This window comes from Lycorma delicatula, chromosome 3 (genome assembly GCF_047948215.1).
Source record: "Lycorma delicatula isolate Av1 chromosome 3, ASM4794821v1, whole genome shotgun sequence".
NCBI classification, from domain to species: Eukaryota; Metazoa; Arthropoda; class Insecta; order Hemiptera; family Fulgoridae; genus Lycorma; species Lycorma delicatula.
The window spans coordinates 225,891,932-225,913,527 of record NC_134457.1 but is presented as its reverse complement, the minus strand read 5'-3'; the positions used below and the strand labels follow the sequence as shown (position 1 = coordinate 225,913,527).

Sequence of the window (21,596 nt, the reverse complement as noted above, 5' to 3'; positions counted from 1 at the left end):
ATTGTATCTTTCATTTTGACCATTTCTCGTCAATACAAATTTGTTACTGTATGCTTATTTATTTTCCCCATTTTGCTATTTTACAATCCAAGTAATAATGTGCTTTTGGACTGCATCATTTTTACCCAAAATAACAATGGAAATGGTCTGTAACCATGCTCAACTTTTAGGTTTCTATTTTTTTTTTCATGGTGAATAAAATTAACTTTATAAAATATAAACATATACTAAGGATGTTTTTAAAGTTGGATCTGTTTTGAAATTAAATCAAAACTGAAAAGTATTAACAACCTTTATTAATTAAATGTAAAAATATAAAATTACATTTATTTACCACTTTTAAACATAAGCTGCCTTTAACTTCAGCAAATTTTTCAGCATTTCACTAACTTCTTCCAAGAAATTATGTTACCAGTGGTTTAAACCATGCAACTAACACCATTTTTCAATTCATCGCAATTGTCAAATCTTAATGATGAAGTCAGTGTTTAAAGTGAGGAAACAGAAAATAACTGCTAGTAGATGATTGAAGAATTTCCAATAGCCTTACTGTCTGATTTGCTCCGTGGCCAGGAATTGTCATCCAAAAGCAAAATCCTGCGTGTTTGCATTCAAACTTGTTTGTTCTTCTAAGATTTTTTAATGTTTTGCAATACTAAACTAGGCAATCACTTTATATTAGTTCCTCAATCACTACATTTGATAAATAAAATAATTATCTGAAAAAAAAAACAGCATAAGCTTATTGAACATTTGAACTTAATTCTAAGATATCTATATATTGGAATAAGAAATCCAGGTTTTCATCTTCGGTAAGAATATGATCAAACCATTCACCACCCTTATTTTTGTAATGCTGCAAAATTTCACCTGTACCAAGATGTTTTTCCACATGTATGTCAGTTAACATCTTCGACACCCCACCTGGTTCACGGTTTTTTATAGCCTAATTTTTCGATCAGAACTTCATAATCAAAGATCAGAAAATGTGAACCACCGGTTTTCTCGAAATGTTTCAGTCAAATCCGTTATCACAACGGCCGGCCAATATTCATCATGGACGGTTGTTCGCTCTTCTTGAAATTGACGGCACCACTGTAAATTCGCTCACAGTATTCGGCCCATACTATTAACAAGTTTGCTTCTGAATTTTAACCGCAGACATAGGCGTTACCACGGTGGGACGCTTGCCCCCCCCCGATCATTTAGTCAAACGAAAGGTCATTGACCTACTTATAATTGGTCATTATAAGTAGGTTATAATAGTACTGCGCGCGGCAAGAGGCATGTTTGAATCGCGGGAGCGTTCTCTGGTGAACAAATGGGAAACATTTTCAACATGTTTCAAACATGTTCAAGGTCTGGATGATCTGTATCACACTCGAATAATGTTCGAGGTTGGATTTAGCGGGAAGTTCTAGTAACTTTCGTTCCTGTTTGTTTTAAGCGCTGCAATCAGTGCGAATGCGTTGACGCATTTGAACTAGTTTAGACCGCGACCCGTAAACCCACCGGGTTGGTCTAGTGGTTAACGCGAGAGTTACAGCGTTCAAGTCCTAGTAGAGCCAGTTATTTTTACACGGATTTGAATACTAGATCGTGGATACCGGTGTTCTTTGGTGGTTGGGTTTCAATTAACCACTCATCTCAGGAATGGTCGAACTCAAAATGTACAAGACTGTGCACTTAATTTACACTCATACATATCATCCTCTGAAGAATTATCTAAACGGTAGTTACCGGAGGCTAAACAGGAAAAAGAAAAAAGACCGCAACCCGTAATAATAGCAATATAAAATGGATATTAGAAACCCTTTTAGCACGAAAGGTATGTATCTATATTATTTTCCTTTGAGACGATGAATTGCTAAACCATTTAATTAAAGTAATCTAAAATGTTCTGGAAAGGGCGAAGACTGATTTTTTGTTTGTAATAGTAATTTTGATGTTTTTATTACTGAAATTATAAGAAAGTTCATACAGTACTAAATAAGGAAATAATAAAAAGTATACTACACCAATAATTTTAAATAACGATTGAAAATTTTAGTTGGCTACTTTTGTAACAGTTTTGCTTAAGTAGATTGTTTTTACTTTGATATGGTTGATTTTGCAAGTAATAAAGCAAATTTGAACAAAATATTAAAGGTTTATTAAAAAATACCATTGTTCAATAATAAAAAACAGTAAAATTTAGATAGCTAATAAATAGTGAATAGATCAAAATTAATAATAGTCCAATTTTTGTTGTGATCAAGTTGAATGGCTTAAGAACTTCTGTTAAACAACACAATCTTCACACAAAAATTTCTAACCTCAAATCAGAACCATGTTCACATTAATTTTATTCTGTACATAGCCACAGCCTGTTAGATTTGAACATTCCACCAGTTTCTTTGTGTTTTTTCTACATATTCCTCTAGTACACTAGTAAATTAAAAAAAAAGAAAACACAATTAGATGGTTTTGAAACTCATATTGAGGTTAAGAACATTTTCACGAACAAAATTATTTTTTATTTTCTGAAAAATTAATAGACTATTAAAAAAATGTTAGCTTGAGCTTTGTAGCAGAGAATCCGTTCAGAAGTTTAAATTATTAGTTGCCTTAATTTTGTTGGGATTGTAGTAGTAGTTATTTTCTTTTAGGTTGACAAAAGAGTAAGCAACCACGTAAAAGTAGTAACGAAAACAATAGCAGAATGTTGATGAAAAATCAAATTGATTTTCTTTACCATCTGGTTCTGGTGTACATGATCAAACTTATTTTTATAATGATGTGGGTCGCTGGCTTGGACGTTCGTTTAGTATGACATAAAAAATGGAAGTTTTAAAAACTATACTTACGTAATAGCCCGTCGACTAATAAATTGCAAACTTGGGTTATTGTTAATATCACCCGATATAACCATTACATTACCATTTTTGTAACCATTTAGATTTATTATATAAATATAATTTAACCTACGCTCGTTAACGACGAATTAACAGTATGTTTTGAGTATTTAAATAATAAATTCAGTAATTACTGCAATTAATTATTATTTAAATAATTAAAACATTACTGTTAATTAGTCGAGGTTAGTGAGCGTAGATTAAATTTAGTTAATTTATATCTATAGTTATAAACAATAATGCTTATATTTTTAAAATGTAAAATATGTTAACAGTCCTTTAATTTTTGGGTTCTTTCGTAGTGAAGCCCTTTACTCGCTATAAAGACATGCACGAATTCGCGAAATCTAACACATCATCTAAGCGATACAAATTGGCAGCCACAGCAGCAAATTGTTTTGTTGAAAATATACCTGTTGATGTACAGTCGATTTCTGTCCACCAACAAGAAATAGAAGCTAAGAAAAAAATTATTGCATTTATAATTTCGAATGTGATGTTTTGTGGTATACATAACCTATCTTTGAGGGGCGAAGTAAATCATGAAGGTATTTTTGATGATTTGATCAAACTCAAAATTGACACTGGTGACCACATTTCAAAAGAGCACATAGAAAAAAATGCCACTTACTTGTCACCATGGATTAAAAATGTAATAATTGACCTATGTGGGGACGTCATTAGAGACATCACTATTGCTGTAAAGAAAGCATGTGCTTACAGTATCTTAGCAGATGAGAGCAGTGACATATCGGGGAAAGAGCAACTTTCAATTGGGATTAGATTTTTTTACGAAGAAAAGATGATTATTTGTGAGGAAATACTAGGTTTTGTAGAGTTGATTGACAAGGATGCAAAATCTGTAGCATCTGCAGTTAACAACTTTGTAGAAAAGGTAGGCTGTACTTGATCCAGAAAAGTGTCAGACAAGGATATGATGGTTGTTCCAATATGGCAAGAAAGAATGGTGGTGTCCAGAAAATTGTTTGAGAAAAGTTCCAGAAAAATTACAAGAGTCTTTCACTGTGCTCTAGTCATAAACTGAACTTTGTTCTAAATGACTTCAATGAAATAGCAGTGATATGAAATATGGTCTCCACAGTAAAACAAATAAGATTTGTTGAAAATGCATACCAAATATACCAATGCAAAACATTATGGCGCTTGAAAAACTATCAACAGACTGAAACAATGCAACGAGTAACTGTGCTTTTCACATCCATTGTGCTGCTACAAAATCGGAATTCATTGTGTTTGTCTCATAGCAAACTATTCGGCCTCCTGCAACTGGTGGTAAATGCTCTTCAGTCAACAAGACTGAATAATGTGCAAATCACATTAAAAAATCAGACATCATGAGAACACCATGGAAATGTGGTTGAAAGTGAAAATGTTATAGTAAGAGGCTTCCCAAGCATCTTGGAACAGATTTTAATATGCTGGGAGTCATAAATCAGCAGAAACATGTGTGACTCCACCAGCACAAACTCTTAGCGAGTTTTGAAGAAGATCACTAATTATTCCGTACATAGATTCATTAATGTCTCTGGAACAGTGGTTTTCTGAGGAGAATTTGCTTGCATTGTCATTAATTATGTTGCACCCTCTTGTAATGCTTGATACAATGTATTAGGATTTAAAAACAAAAAACTATAAGTTTTTGTAGTTGCTACAATTTGAATGATTTGCACAGTGAAGCTGAACTTCAGTACAGCCAGTGGAAAGGAAAAAAAACTTGGTTACAGTCAACAATGGCAGAAAATTGGCTTATCGGTCTTTGTATGATGAGCGTACATAAAAAGGAGGTTCTGGAAGCTAAAAATAAATTTGAGAAAGAAATTTTGTCAAAGATTTAGCCAGAACTCTTGCAGGGTACTGCTGAAATTAAGATTAGGTAGATTTGAATAGTATTGGAACTAATTAATTTAATGTTTTCAAATGCTCAAATAAAACCAGGTACTTGCGTATTAACGTCACCGCAGCTACAGCTTTATTTAAAAACAAAGTAGTCAATCGGATTTCGGTGGAAAATGGGCCGATATACATAAATAAATAAACATTTATTTTATAAATATAATTAAAACCTACGCTCAAACTTAACCTACGCTCACTAACCTTGACTGATTAACACCGTAATGTTTTGAATATTTATTTAATAAATTCAGTAATTACAATTATTTATTCTTTAAATAATCAAATTGCAATAATTACCGAATTTATTAAATAAATACTTAAAAAATTATGGTGTTAATTAGTCAAGGTTAGCGAGCATAGGTTAAGTTTGGTTAGATTATATTTATAAAATAAATAACCATTTATATTCTGTTTTGAATCTGTTTCGGCCCATTTTCCACCGAAATCCAATTGACTACTTTGTTTTTAAATAAAGCTGTAGCTGTGTTGGCGTTAATACATAAGTACCTAAAGCCATTTTTTAACAAAAAACTTTTATCATATTTTTGCCCCCTCTGGAGAAAACCCTGGCTGCAGAATTGTTTTGCTAACAAAAATGGAATTACTCCTTGTTCTAAACTCTTGGTGAGATCACAAATTGTATCGTTCATAAATGGATGAATATAAACTAACAAAATACTGAGCTATATGTTACTAACAACTGACTATTAATTTAAATAACTGAGCAATTAATTAATTTAAATGATTGCTAGCGTCATTTGTTTACATTGCATATATAGGCAGCAAATTTTAGTATTAGAATATATTTGGGTCTCAAAACGATCTTTAAGGCAAGTTCTAATGCTCTGCATTTTACTACACAGCCATAAAGTTAAGACCTCATGATAATACATGAAGTTCCTTTGTTGTATACAAAACATATTGCTATTGCTAGCTTTCATGTTTCAACAACATTTCTGATTTATTTCTCAGTAATCAATCAATTTCACTATCTTCATTTCAACATTTCATCTAAATAATGTTTGGTTTAGCGTAATAACAATCTGGATTGAATCCTTAAGTTTTCAAACATATAAAGTTCTGCTTTACATCTACAAATATTTACACATTTCATTTATATTACACGCATTCTATCTATTTTTAATTTCAAAAGTTTGTCAAACTTAGTACGCCCATAACATTTATAATAAATGCAGCTTTATTTTAAAAGAGCTCTTTGTTAAGCAATGTTGCATTCTTTATTTTCTCTGTGCAATGAGGACAGTTAAGCTTATTTATCAAACCAAGTTGCTCATGAAATTATATTTAAAATCCATGAATCGAGAGTGACTCCTATCTAGTTGTGGAAAAGGAAATGTACTGATCTTCTCTGTTAGTAAGACATTTACACATTCCTTATTGAAACCAAAATTACTTTTAAGTTAACTTTCATACTCAGATCAGTTATGGATACTTTGAATGAATCATAAGCCTTTGAGTTAGAAGAATCCTACACTTTGTCAAATGGTCATTGTCTAATACTATATAATATTCATAGCTCTCCCTCTCTGCATCTTATCAGTGGAAACCAAGATATACTTGATAGTTTTTTTCTTTACATCATAGTGACAACTATACTTGCTACTCACTTGTGTAAGGTAGTGGATTATTGATTCTTGGCATATGCCAAGTATGTTAACAGAAAATTCAGAAACTACTTGGCATATATCTCTGGCAGAAAGACAACTTTTGCTAAAAACTTTTATTGATTAGTTATTTTATTTTTCTTATTTATATTTTTTCTTATACAGACTTATCAACATATGCACATCATTCTTGGGGAGATGTAGAAAATTTATATGTAAAAGATATAGTAAAATATTGTATATTTTGAGTATTTTTGTAGAAAGAGATCGCTCGCTAATATCTTACATTCTCCCAGGGTAAGTATAGTAATCAGTGTAACATAAATTTCAGGAAAAATAATTTTCCAATGAATTATTCTTATTCTTGTTTGTAAAGTAACAATACAAAACACAAGGTTAAGGTGAATCTTAAATAATGTACTACACCGCCTAGGTGACTTAAAAATCTTCACAAACTGTGATACAGTACATGTCTATTAAGAAAAGTTAGTCAACAAAATTAAGCCCATAAACTGTTATAAAAATTTTACTTAATCTTAACTGACAAGGTCATTTCAACTTTTATATAGTAATTGTCAATAGGCTAGCAGAAAAACTATATATATAAAAAAAGGTAATAAATGAAAAAGATAAAAAAACAATAAAAATTTACAAAGAGAAATTAGAAAATAACATAAAATGAGTATATATATATATATATTATATATATATATATATATATATATATATATATATTTATATATTTATATATTTATAACTGCCCTTTAGGCAGTCCTTACAAAAACAAATTTAGTTTAAAAACATTCAAACCATATAAACTTATAATTCGGACTCTGCGCTATACGTAATGCATGCCTCAAATTATATAGATCGGACAGTAAAACCACATACAGCAACAGAATCATCTAATCAGCCAACTAATTGGTAACTTATAGAAATATCAAGTTTTTTAAAAATCTTTAACGTTTAACTGATATTGAACATATTTATTAAATATTGGTATTCTATAACGTACGCCATAACGTGTTCTCAGCACCTCCGGCAACTTTAATGACTTTGTAATCAATTAAAATAAGATTTATTAAGAGGTTAGTCAATTAAACTCTTGTGTTTAATTGACTCTGTGAAGATTGGTTGCTCTAGTGATTGAAAACACACGTCAATAAGTTCTAAAAACATTGTATCTGTATTTAAAAAATAGTTTATCGGTAATTGTAATGGTCAAACGCACAGGAAAATTACTAACTAACCAGGTTTTCAGTGTTAACTTGGTCCCGCAGGTTAAACAACAAAAAATACTTGATTTTAGAACCTCTCGTTAGGAGCACTGACGTATTTTCATAATTAGTCTGCTTTGTAAAAGAAAACTATTATTCATTGTTTCATAATTGAATCGAGCTTTTTTTCAGAAAAATAAATAATTTTACAAACATATAATTTTTGCCGTTTTTAAATAACATTAATATTAGGAATTTGGTTCTAAGCAGTATATGTAAAATTATATTTGGGATAAGTTTGTAGGTGCACTAACTTGGCAACATCGGGTTTCGGAAATGTGTTTGTAGCCTGTGTTCGGAAAACTAGTGTATACGATACGGCGATTGAAAATTATTGTTTATCACTAGTAGTACTGCACATTTGGAAATGTTTTTTGCTGTGGTTTAGTTAATATTGACTCTTTAGTTTGGTAAGAATAGAGGAGATGTTGATTGCTTCAACCTAATTAATCATTTTTTCTGAGTATTTGCAGGTTGTGAATGAAATGCTATTAAATTTATTTCGTTTGCTCAGCTCTTCAATATGAAGTTAGTATACTCTTTTATTTCATAGCAGGCCTAATGTAATCAAATTGTATCCATGCAATTCAACGTTCCATTATTATGTTGCAAAGCAGTCCTAAAATCTCATAGTCATAGCCGTTGTAAACAATTCATATTTATGGTGTATGAAATCTATTTTTCTATGATGTAAATTATTTCTGTTACTAATATTAATTTGCATATATTATTACCTTGCCTTCATTTAATTTCGTACATTTCTTTTCATTCTCAAATTTGTGATACATTATAATATTGGGCGATTGTACATTTCTCTCTCATTGAAGATTGTTATATTCACGAAGTTAACTGTCGAAAAGTATAGCAGTACTTAATAGTAAAATGACACCGAAAATTAAGGGGATAAATTCATTCTCTTAAGATTAGATATTAATTTACTATAGCTAATATATATATAATATATATTTAGTTCAACAAAATATGAATTTAAATATATATTAAGTAAATTATATATATAATTTACTTATAAGTGTTGGTTGAAACCCTTGGATTTTGGTAATATTTCTAGATATATTGCTTAAAAAGAAGACCGATGTGGTGCGTATAATTTGTGCTTATAAAAAATGTGAGCATTGTATGTATTATGCCCAGATTTGTTATAAAAAAATTAAAAAGATAAAAACATTTTAGAAAATGAATTAGATTTAAGAAAGACCAAATCTTGGGGATTTTTACTTTTCTAAAAACTTGTCAGTTTCAGCTGGTATTAATTGTTGAATTCATGTTGTAACAACTGTTGTATTCAGCTTAGCGAATAAGGTAGTAGAAAAACACTTAACTGCTTACTTTCACCAGTAAGGCTTGCATAGGATGGTTATTATTATTGGAATAGCTATGATTTTTTTTGTAATTATCTTGTACTGTTAACAACTTTCTGTACCAGATACACAAACTGGTAACCATGCAGTGGCTGTTGACTTACATATGGATTTGAATATAGATTATGGATACAGGTGTTTCTTGGTGGTTGGGTTTTAATTAACCACATCTCAGGAATGGTCAATCTGAGACTGTACAAGACTACATTCATACATTTCATCTGAAGTAATACCTTATGATGAGGCAATAAGGATTCTAATAAGATATCCATGTTAATAAATTTAATGGGTTTCAGAGATATATGCAGATAATATGGTTACCAAGCCATTGTAGTGTGATTCAAATTATATTTAGAATTAAAAAAAAGTCATTTATGTAGCTTTTTAATTTTTAAGAACAGTAATTACATTATACATAAGTAAAGCAATTACAAAAAGGAACATAACAAGCCCGATGTTATGTTAGGAATAACTTAAGCAGTTCTAAAATAAAATTGTTAATGGAACTGGTGATAGAAATCCTATAATGTTACAAAAGCTTGCAAGTGGGAATCATCTTTATCTTAAATAATTATATATAAAATGATAAATGTTTTTTTTTCTTTTACATTAATGATCTTTATTTTGTATTTCTAGTTATAATTTGGAGATAAAGTGATGTCTCAGTTTGGGACACCTGCTGGAAAAAATCCTCCATGGGCAAGGCAAGGTAATAACTTAAAAGACTATTTAATATTAATGTGTTAAGAAACAATTCATTTTTTTGAATGTAGTTTTAAAATACAGTATGACATAGATTATATTAGCATCCATTAACCCTCTTGTGAAGGGAGGTTGAAATCTCAAATTACTACTATTTTGTAATGTTTGGTAAAAAATTGAATTATTAATTTTTATTGATTTCTATTTGTTCAGTTTTTGGTTCTGTTCACTCCATCTCTGGGTCAAACAAAAAACTGATGAAAGAACATGGACAGTTTTTTGAGTATTAATCATGGTGGTGAAAGTCAAGATGTATTAAACCATTTTTTTTATTACTCTTAAATGACTGGTATCAGCCGATACCAGTTTTTTTTTTTTTTTTTTTTTTTTTTTTTTTTTTTTTTTTTTTTTTTTTTAGATAAATGTAAAACTGAATTGCCGGCCTTTGTGGTGCAAGTGGTGGTAGTGTATTGGCCTTTCATCTGGAGGTTCAAATCCAAATGAAAAGGAAAATGTTTGCATAAACATAGTGGTATCAGTGTAATACATTTTTACATGTTTCTCATTGAGTAGTACAAGAATGTTTTTAAATTGTTGGGTAAAAAAAGTAGGTGAAACTGTTTCTAGGTTTAACTAAATGCAGTGTTAGGTGTAAATTAAATAATTTTGTTCTTTTGTATCAAGTTAAAGGATTAAAGAGATGTATTCTGGGGATGTGTTGTTTTCCAATAACTCATGTAAAATTAAATATTCTCGTTTCTACTATATTTTTAATTCTTTGTGTTACAATTCTTGAGAATATTTTTTATCTGAATGGTAATAGGCCTATTTCTCCATAGTTTTTGCATTCTCTTCTTTCTCCTTTTTTAAAGATGGGTACAATGGTAGCCATTCTCCATTCATCTGCGATAACCTTCCTTACCCAGCACATGTTTGATATATGTAAATATCTCTGCTTCACGTCACTAGAAGCATATTTTATTAACAATACCACAATTCCGTCATATCCAATAACCTTTCTGTTTTTGCTGTCCTTCAAAGCCTTCTGCAATTCTGACATATCCAGAATGTCCACTTCCCCATATACACTTCTCCTCCACATCATTCTCTTCATTAATTATCCTTAGTTGTTGATAATCCTGGTTCTACAGCTTCTAATTTTGCAAGAACCCTCTCCTCGCTATTTAAACATTTCATTACTTTTTGTGTATGTTTTATCGCCGGTGGATGTCGTTTTCTAGGTTTCTAGAGTCCCAACTCTTATTTTGTTGTTTCCAGCAAATCTTAGTGTTACATTGTTCTGTCTTCATCTTTTGTCATGAGCCACCTCATATATATTTCTTCTTCTTTTTTTGGAACAGCTTCTTGCATCTTCATTCTAAAAATTAATTTTTTTCTTTTTGCTGATCTTTCTGACACCCAAGGGATTCATATGCTGCTCTATTTAATATTTCCTTTATATTATTCCATTCTTTGTTAATATCATAACTTAATATAATTCTATTGTTATGGATATCTAATCTATTATTATAGAGCACTTTTACTTTTCTTCAAGGAGGTGGTTCTTGTAAGTCCGTTTTCTTCCGCTGTTGTTCTTAACCCATTGTGCTTTGATATTAATTTCTGGTCTTAAAAGGTAATTTCTGCTCTATTTAATATTACTCTGGTAATATCCATCAAAATTTTATTTTAATCATTTGGATCAACTTTGTTCTCTTATGGTATTGTGTAAATTTGAAAGTGTTGATTTCAAATATTCCTTTCAGTAACCGTGGACTCAAATGACAAGTGAATTATATAATTTTAATTAAAAAAACTATTAAAGCAGAAGGTAGTAATGTCTTTATTTTTTTTTTAAATAATTTAAATTAGAGAAAACTTTTAAGGTTTAATATGTTGCGAGACTCAATACACAATGAGTGCATTGTGCCGGCAGATGCTTAACTTAACAGTATTATTAACTTAGCAGTATTGATGCCCTTTTGCACTGTTGTTTACTCCCGTAAAAGGGAGCTCCATAAAAAAATGAGTCATTATGCATGACATTCAGATCATGATATTTCTCCTACATTTAAAACCCACAACATAGAGTTGTGTTTATTGTAGTTAACTGTTGGCTGATTACTAATTAGACCAGTTTTGGTTCATCAGCTTTACACGTTTGTTGTTTGTGATTTCTGCCTTAAAAGAGCCACAAAGTATGTGACAATACTAAGTTTGCTTATTTATATACATAATTGTAACAATTTGTTTCGGGCTGTTAAAAACAGTAGGACTGTCCAGCTTTTTAAGTATTATTAATTTATAATGTAAATGCTTCTTTCAACACATTACAATTACTTTCTTTTTGATCCTTATTCTCAATTGAATAAAATATCTATTAAAATAAACATCTATGTATTCAAATATCTGTTTTTCATTTTTTTTTGCATTTCTATTATTTTTTTTTGTTTAGATTTTGTTTTAAAATATATTATAACGTACTGCAAATTTATTTTTTCCTACAATATTGCAGCTGATTTTTCTACTTATGGTTGTTCATTTCCAACTGGAAATGTTGATTTTGCTTATTATTTCCTTATTTATTTGTTTTATTTAAGTAGTGGATATCTGTATTCAAGATATAGCCGGAGTCAAACGAATAGATATCTTGGCTAATGAGCATAAGGAACGCTACATTTCCAAGGTAAATAACCTACTGACGTTACAACGAAAGTAGGAGATTGAAGACCAGGGCCTTGCGTCTTGGCAGGCAGGTGGGACGAATCCCCCACAGCTTGGTTATATTCCCTATAGTGTCTAATTTAGGTGCGATAGGATGGGTCTCCCCCAATCGGTATGTCACACAGTTTCTCTCTGGGCATGGTGCCTTTTGGGCGAGTTTGCTTAGGTTTTGTTTAGTGGATGCCCAGATTGCGGGACTGATAATATAGTGGACCACATCCTCTATGTGTGTCCCCAATATGAAGTTGAACGTTCGCAAGCTGTTAGGGAACTTGAGAGAATACATTCCTTCCTGGATCTCCATACCAACTTGATGATCCGCGAGGAATGGTCTATAGTGGCTGGTTTTCTTCACGCCCTTGCAATGTGTATGTCTGCAGAGGGAGTTTGATTGAGGTACTCGATTGTGGTAGGATCCCGGGTGGGTAGGGTTCCAGTTTAGGCATTGGATTGGTTGGAGGTAGGTGCATTGGCATCATGGCATGGTTATATTGGTATTGCTTGTGATTTGATTTGGGGTTCCCACTGCTGGAGTAGCCTGCGCTGTCGAGGTAACCCGTGCGACTGGGGGCATGGCTTCCCTCTGTCAGTGGCGGCTCTGATCGTGACTTGGTAATGCCAAGCAATACACCATGATGGGACCGGGTGGGGTGCAGGGTTTGTCCCCGGTTCCTGCGCGGACCAGAACGAGGTTGTGTTTCCCTTGTTATTTTACGTAAACTGGTCGATTTATTTGGGTGTAGGTCTGAATTTCTGTGTTGTGTAAAACATAATTTTGATTGGTTTGAGTGTAGCACTGATTTAACTTTAAACTCGTTCATTTTCTGAGACATTTACAGTCATGAATGGTTGTCAAATCTGTACTAGCTGCAGGGTCTGCGCTTCCACGGTTTCGATTAGTTAGTTTGAAGGAATCATGTTAGGTTGGATGTGATGTCCTTTAGAGGCCTACTTCAAGGCAAAATTTGCTGTGTATTTACTGATGCAAATGTCTGCCGAGGCATTTACATCGGTGGCATCCCGACCGAGGCCTAGCTGATGACTGTGAGATGTAATAAGTTAGAGGGTTAGAGGGTCTAAAGTCGACTTCTGGTAAAGCCCCTCAGGGCTTGGAATGAAGGGGGTAGTGTGGCAACCAGTAACATCACAAGGTGGGTGTCTTCCTCCTACGAGGTTGGGATGTCAATTAGTTGTTGGTAACCTTAGGAGTTTCTGTTATAAGTTTGTTATTTATTTCTAGTTAATACAATGGATATAACCCATGAAAGTGGTCAAAATTGTTGCTCTGTTGCAACACACAAATAACTCAGACTGATTTCCAGTGAGTGCGCCAGGTGTGTAGATATGAAACTGGAATTTTTATGTAGAAAATACACGTTTATTGTATGAAAATGATTAAAAATATTTTATTTTAAATATTGTCCATTGCTAGCTTACATTTTTCCCATCTCTCTGATAATTCATGAATGCCATGCCAAAAAAACTGTTGCTCTTTTTAGACAAACCAGTCATATCAAGCCATTTTTGTAAATTTTCATAAGAAGTAAAGCGTTGCTCAGAAAGTGTGTGTCCCATTGATGCAAATAAATAGTAGTTGGACAGAGCCAAGTCTGAGTCCAACTAAACACCTCAGTCAATTCCTTGAATGATTTTGCTGTGTGTGATTGTGCATTATCAAAATGGTGCATTATCAAAATTACTTTGCGTTACCTTTTTTTTTATGTTCTGGTTGTTATTCACACAGTATTTGATTCAAATTGATCATTTGTTGTCGATAGCATTCAGCATTAACGGTTTCACCAGGTTTTAGATCACGCTTTTCTGATTCCACCAAATGCAGAGCACATTGTCTTTTTTCCATAGCGATTTGGACTTGAAATTGTCAATGGTTCGCCTGGAGTTACCCATGATCTTTTATGCTTAGGATTCTTGAAATATATCCACTTTTCATCACCTGTCACAATGGATAAATGACTTTCTTTTGTACAGCATTTCGCTTGTGGTTTTTCAGTTTTCTTGCTGTCTTATCATTCAGTTCATGTGGAACCTATTTTCCCATCTTCTGGATCTTTCCGATGGCTTTCAAACGTGTGGAGATGGTTTCTTGTGTTACATTTAATTGATCTGCGAGTTGGGTGCGTTAGAGTGTCATCTTCATCCAACAATGCTTGCAATTCGCTGTCTTCAAATTTTTCGGGGGTCTTCCACTTTCTTCATTTCTCACTTCAAAATTGCCACTTTGGAATTTTTTTTTAAACCACTCAAAGCACTGTGATTTACCAAGAGCATGCTTTCGTAAGCTTCATTAGGATCGCATTTGATGCGATTCTGCAGCAGTTATCTTTAAATGGTAGTAAAAAATCAATGCTGTTCGCAAATTGTAGTTTGTAGATATAAAAATCGACATGTTCGACGCTAATTAAAACTATGCTGTCGTATGAAACTTGTATTGTTGTGAGTTGAAAATCTTTGTCAGCTGTCAAAGAAAGAAATTGGCGCCAATGTTACGGTTTGACGGTAACTACATTGACAGCTAGGGCCATCTACGGGCAAATTCCAGTTTCATTTTTACATGCCTGTTAGTGTGGGGTTAGGTACTGTAAATGAAAAAGGTTTAGGGAAACAGGTTCCATCTCTAAAGAAAGAAGGAAAATGCGGACGGAAAAAGAAAACCACACCTACACAAGATGGATTACTAATAAGAAAAAACAAAATTAATCGATGATTGTTAGCGTTTGACTTTAATAGGGACTTGAGAGCCATCGGGACTTTGTTTCTGATATGACAGTTTATAGAAGATTGTTGCCAGCGGGAAGGATTGCTTGGAAACTTAAAAAGACACAGGTTATGAAGACAAAAAGACTTCAATGGGCAAAGGAACATAAAGGATGTACTACTGAGATGTGGAAAAAATTTATTTTTTCACGCTAAGACTCGTTTCTTTGTCCAAGGGGAGAGAGAGAGAGAGAGAGAGAGAGAGTAGTCTTACATTCGTAAGTCAGCAGATAAGAAGACTACTATGCCAGCACATCTGCAACATGCTGCCAAACACCCAGCCAAAAATATGTTTTGGGGATGCTTTACACATGAAGGGCCAGGAACACTAATGCCTGTGGATGGGATGATGAAATCAGAACAATTCAGTTACATATGGCAAAGAAAAATAATTTCACTTGTGCAGAAGAACCTGGAACTCATTTTCCAACAGGAACTTGCACCGTGTCACATGTCAAAGAAAGCAAAAGAGTTATTGAAAAACCAGAAAATTTGAATGCTCTCTTGGCAGGAAAGTTCCCTGACCTGAATCCAATTGAAAATTTATGGGCCATATTAAAAAGAAGACTTGGGAAAATGAATTGTAGCACATAAACTGACCTTATTAGTTCAGTGATATGACGACACAAACTATTAAATTTGATTATTAAACATTTTTTCTTTTAAAAATAAAATGTTCTGTTAAAAATATTGTGTTCAGCACTATACATCAAATATATCAATAAGGACTTAATTTCAGATGCTTGGATTCATATAAGAATTTTTTCTGTTTTGGATAACGGTTACAAAATCTTACTTATCAAACTGTTTGATTTATAAGCCCATTAGAAGCGTTTGAAAAAAATTCATATATGAAAGAAATCCTGGAGTGAGACATTTATTTGCCCATTTTGAAAATGGAAAAAGAATTTATTTTAATTTAGATAAACATTGAAGAAACATTTAAAGAAAAGAAACATATTAGAGAAACAAGATATTTTTATTTGTGTAGTGAAAATCCTTTTGTGAAGAGGCATAATTACTTAAAAATTCCCTCACCTTATACATGGAATGATAAACAATGGACCAAAAGGAAGAAACAGTTTCTGTAAAGGGTTTTCTGAACATTAAAAAAGGATGCTACAGTAGAGTGATTTTTTACAGCTCAACTGTAATGTTTTTATTTACAAATATTATGTAATGATTCAGGATCAGCTTTTTTAGCCATTTAATAAAAGTTAATGGATATTACTCAAAATATTCCAGCAGCTTGCGATGCACTGGGCTTGTGATAAAATGATACCGCTGGAATGATTGCCTCAATGAGTCAGAAGCTTGTAGAGCCCTGGACCTATTAAGAAATCTTTTTGGCATATTGCTATTAAACTGAAATTTCGGCTCAAAAAACTTATGGAACAGATATAAAGAGATGATCTGTAAGAGGACCGTAAAATAAATTAATGAAACAGTCCCTTGGATGCCCAGCTATTCAGGATGAAATTTTTAACTAGCATTTGTGTCAAATATAATTAAAAATTCATTAAATCAAATCAAATAAGTTGCTGGCAAGTTTTGATGTGTCATCAATAAAAATGTTGTTGACATTGAAAATAAAAAATTTCTCCATGAAATTTTATTCGGTATTAAATATCATATTATGTCATTAAATTAAACTTAATGATTATATTAATAATCATGAGCCACTGTTAATTAAGGACCAACATATAATGTGTGACTGCACTTAAAGCTTTTAGAGTTATTCATCTAGTTTCTTCTTAAATGCATCAGGAAACACAGGAACTACATTTTAATTAACCTACTCCTTTCAGAAATTCAATCTGAAAAAAAATTGTTTTAGACAGTAGCATCATTTAGAGTAGTGGCCACCTTATTATTGCGAGGAAGAAGGACAGCCCACTCAATGTTTAAACTGACATTAAAATACCAAAATCTATAGACACATTATGCAGTGTAACAAAAAATTTTCTAGAGAGCGATGTCATTTCAAAATATTCACTAATAGTAATATTAGTCACTAATAGTAATAGTATTATTATATTTTTTTCTGAATTTCTGCTCTCAATAGGAGACTGTATTTAAAAATATAAATTTATTAACTTACTACATTGAGCAGAATATGGTTAAAAATTAAAATTTTCTTGTTCAATATATTTTTTAAAATATTTGAGAATTGAAATCTAAAATGACTAATTGTTTTTGTGAAAGAGCAGTATAAAAATGTAAACTAAATTTTATTAATAAAATTTACAACTTGTAAATTGGGTCCTTTTATAAGTACTAGATTAAGTATTCAGCTTTCTCCAATCTCTTATCAGATTTATTATTCAGTCATTAAATTTTGTGTGCTGTTACAAGAAAAACAACTCTTCAATTCCACTTCGGAGATTTTAAGGGCATGTCCATGAGATGTATTTATTGTCTTAATGAAAGCGTTTTTTAATGAAAGTCTTTTAAATCAGATGGGAAAGTCAGAAGGAATGAGAGGATTCATTTCTTCAGATTGATTTTGGTATAAGTTAATTGTGTGAAGGAAGTTATTAGAAATCCATTTACAAATTTAATAGAGTTCTGTTGGTTTACTTAATGAATTTTTTAATTCTCAGGAACTGGCTGGGCTACGTTCATACTTAATAAAATTAAAATTTGTCTGACTCATTATATTAAGAACCAGTCCATGCCTCTATTATGATACCAGACTTCAAGTCACAAAAAATATGACTATACATATGGGATGTATCACTAATTTCTCCCGGGGAACTTTCATAACCTATTCTGCTCGTGAAAATTATGGAACCTATTCTGCTCATGAAAATAATGGAAAAAGTTCACATAAATGTATGTTATAAAATACTTCATTTGTGAGTTAACAGCTATTGAAAGATTATGCTTAGATTTCAGCTACCCTGATGAAATGAGATTGTACTGAAATTTTTAGGACATTAATTAAGGGGCTGAGTTAGTGATTGCTTATGGTATTTGACCTGAAAAATCAAATAAAATTGGTCCCAGAACCATATCTGGAGTAGTTTTTAAGAAATCTGGGGTGAAAATGATTAAATTGGGATAAAAAACCTGATTTTTTTATGTTTGATGTACAATAACATTTGTTAAAAAACTTGTAGAGAATTTAATTCAGAACAAAAATGGTCTAAGATAAAATGAATAAATCAAAGAAAAGTTAGAAAAATTTGAATTTTGTTTAGAAACTACATTAGAACAAAGCGCATTATATGAGCAAGTTTAAAATAATGTTCAAAAATGAGCCTGCTATTTTCAAAACATTTATTGGCATACTTCTGTACTTCTTTGTTGCTCTTCAGGGCTGTCCTTAACTTGCTCAGCTACATCCCTAATGTGGACTATTAATTTCTCATGAGAATATATTTTTGTTTTGTAAAAAATATTTTTCATCCATCCCCACATGCAAAAATCTAAAGGTGTTCTTCAATCACTCAGGTGATCTTGGAGGCCAGGATTATGGACCTTCACAACGATCCATTTCTCAGGGAAATGATGATTTAAGTGAATGGAAACTGTACAAGGGAAGTGGGGTGGTGTGCCCATTGTTGCCAAGCAGCTGCAGCAATTCTTGAAGAAAGTACAATTAGACTTCAGCATTTAAGCAGCCAGGTAATATGAAAAGTCCAAACAATCGATTATGAAGAAGGCTGCACCATACATTTAAGCTTAATCACTGTTTAAAATTGCCTACCACGGTTTCATGAGGATTGACCCCTGCCCATGTATGTTCATTGAATAAGTTGTTGAGCCATCTCGAGTGAAATTTTCCTCATCAGTAAACAAAACATACTTAGAGAGTTGTCAATTTGTTTTTCGCCAGTCACAAAACAACAGGGGAAGCAGATCAATCTCCTGGGTGTAGATATTGAAGTAACTGTTTATGATAAGGATAAAACTTGTTTTAAGTGTCCTCCAAACCATTGAATGCAAAACTGCACTGCTTAGAAAGATATATATTGATGCCTGGACTGTGCTGCACTGCTTCAATATTAATTTCATCAATAACACCTTGTGTTTGACAGATTGTTTGTAGCTGACAAATACTAGGTAATGAACTTTTTCCTGAAGATTAAAGTCACGCTAATTGTTTTGGGATTTGGAATCCTGTGATTCAGAAAACATTTCATATTCTGTAGCAGCAGCTGTAGTATTACCATTACACAACTCATAATGAATACCATATCACCATATTCCTTTCTTGTAAATAAGTAAGACATTATTTCAAATACCAACTGGATCATGTTCAAACTGAAATTACAGAAAACCTTTGCTAACAGACACCACAGTTCACAGTACTCTACGTACTTAATGTACCTTACAGAATGATTGAAATACTAATACTGTATTTTGTATTGTTGATCAGCTGTTATTTTATTGCCAATTTTGAAATAATATTTTTTCAAATAATTTATGGTATTTCTATCATTAATATCTAAGTAATTTTTGTTTTATAATTGTGTAATTTCCATTTTTTTTTAATTTTGCTTTACAAATTTTTCACATCACCAAAAAAAATTTGGTTTTTGTTTACATTAAATAAGTACTTTTCTGATAAATATAGTAATGTACTGTTTGTAAATAAAATTAACATTTTTCTTTGTTTTATTAAACTTATCTTACACAATTTTGTTCAGAATCAAATTCTCTGCAAATTTTGTTTAAAATATTTATGTGTTTATTATTCATTTAACATAGTTATTGTACATCAAATATAAAAAACAGGATTTTTTACTTCAATTTGTTGGTTTTTACTCCAGATTTCTCAAAAATGACTGCAGATACAGTTCTGGGACCTATTTTATTTGATTTTTTATATTAAAAATGATAAGAAATCATTCAGCCCCTTAATGTCCTGAAAATGTTGTCTGTACAACTGCATTTCACTGGGTTAGCCGAAATGCAAGCGAAATCTTTCACTAGTTCATGAACTTGCAAACGAAGCATTTTAGGATAATTGTTTATATGAATTTTTTTCTATTATTTTCACGAATAGAATAAGATCATGAAAGTCCTGAGAACTTAGGATACTTTGGAACTTTGGGGAGAACTTTGTGATACACTCTGTGTGTATGTCACTGTGTGTCTCTGTATGTATATATGAATATGTATTTTTTACAACCCAACCCAAGTTACAGAATTACAAAGTAAATAAAATGACACTTACTTTATTTTTCTTTTATTTATTCCAGTAGCACTTTGCGGGATCCTCATCATCAGTTGTATATAAATTATATAAAATCACATATCAAAACAATTCTTTTTTAAAAATTAAATAAAATAATTACATATATTTAAATATGACATCAATTAAGAATTAAAAATTAATTAAAATTAACTTTAAAAATAAAATAATTAGAAGATTTATACCATGTAACCTGGCCAGCCAGTGTTACATTACTGAGTGAATTTCAAATTATTTATATATGTTCTGATTATATCTATTTTCATCTAAAAACGTGCTGCCTTCTGTTGCTGCTTTTATAATAGTGTCATCTTCATACGCTTGTCTGAAAGTTGATAAAGTTGGAAATTCTTTTGTACTTATATATAAAATCTCTCCAAATTTTCCAAACTTTTACTGTTATTATTTAAAAATTTCTTGATTTCCACTATTTCCAGATTTGTTTATATGTATTACTTTTTATTCTTTATATATATAAAGAATCTCATAAGAAAAATATGTATTTAAAAAAAAATAAAATCCATTCCAGAATCGGATAACCTCTCTTTTTCTGTTTAGCCTCTGTAACCACTGTAAGGTATTACTTCAGAGGAATGATATTATTTCATTTGTACAGTCTCAGGTCGACTGTTCCTGAGATGTGTGGTTAATTGAAACCCAACCACCGAAGAACACTGGTATCCATGACCTAGTATTCAAATGTGTATAAAAGTAACTAACTGCCTTTACTAAGATTTGAACCTTAGAACTCTTGACTTATCATCGCAAATTAGCTGATTTCAAAGTCAGAGTTAACCATTAGAATCAGCCTGGTGGGCAGATTTGGATAACCTGTTTCAATAAAAAGTCAACTATTCAAACAGCATTATCAGTCCTGAAGAAACATCCTGTAATTTTTTCTGATAAAATTGAGTTGAAACTATAAGAAAATGTACTCCAGTATGATGAATTATTTTTTAGAAAACTTATCATTTGCTGTGGGGCTTTCTGTTTCTGTTGTACAAGAGTCATAAAACATTTGTTTACATTAATGTTGAGTAGAAGAAGGTTTATTTAACACATCGGTTCTTGAGAGGAAGGGGGCATATCAGTTTGTTGTGGCG

The 21,596-nt window shown here is 31.7% G+C and overlaps 1 protein-coding gene and 1 long non-coding RNA gene across 5 annotated transcripts in view; one reads left to right on the top strand and one right to left on the bottom strand.

Moving 5' to 3' along the window:
- Positions 1-274: 274 nt before the first annotated feature.
- LOC142322484 (uncharacterized) lies at positions 275-7,677 on the bottom strand. Its single transcript, XR_012755887.1, has 2 exons — positions 7,449-7,677; positions 275-719 (listed from the first exon to the last, which is right to left on the bottom strand). It is a non-coding gene; the product is annotated as an uncharacterized LOC142322484 (long non-coding RNA).
- Positions 7,678-7,961: 284 nt separating this feature from the next.
- Positions 7,962-21,596, top strand: part of LOC142322477 (cell division cycle and apoptosis regulator protein 1-like) — a 106,255-nt gene continuing 92,620 nt past the window's right edge. For 3 of the 4 annotated variants that reach the window (XM_075361600.1, XM_075361597.1, XM_075361599.1), the window contains exons 1-2: positions 7,962-8,120; positions 9,726-9,798. In XM_075361600.1, coding sequence (XP_075217715.1) covers positions 9,747-9,798 — 52 coding nt within the window. In that variant the 5' untranslated portion in view covers positions 7,962-8,120; positions 9,726-9,746. Of the gene's footprint in view, positions 8,121-8,150; positions 8,239-9,725; positions 9,799-21,596 lie in introns of those variants that run through there. The other variant, XM_075361598.1, reaches the window with a different exon arrangement.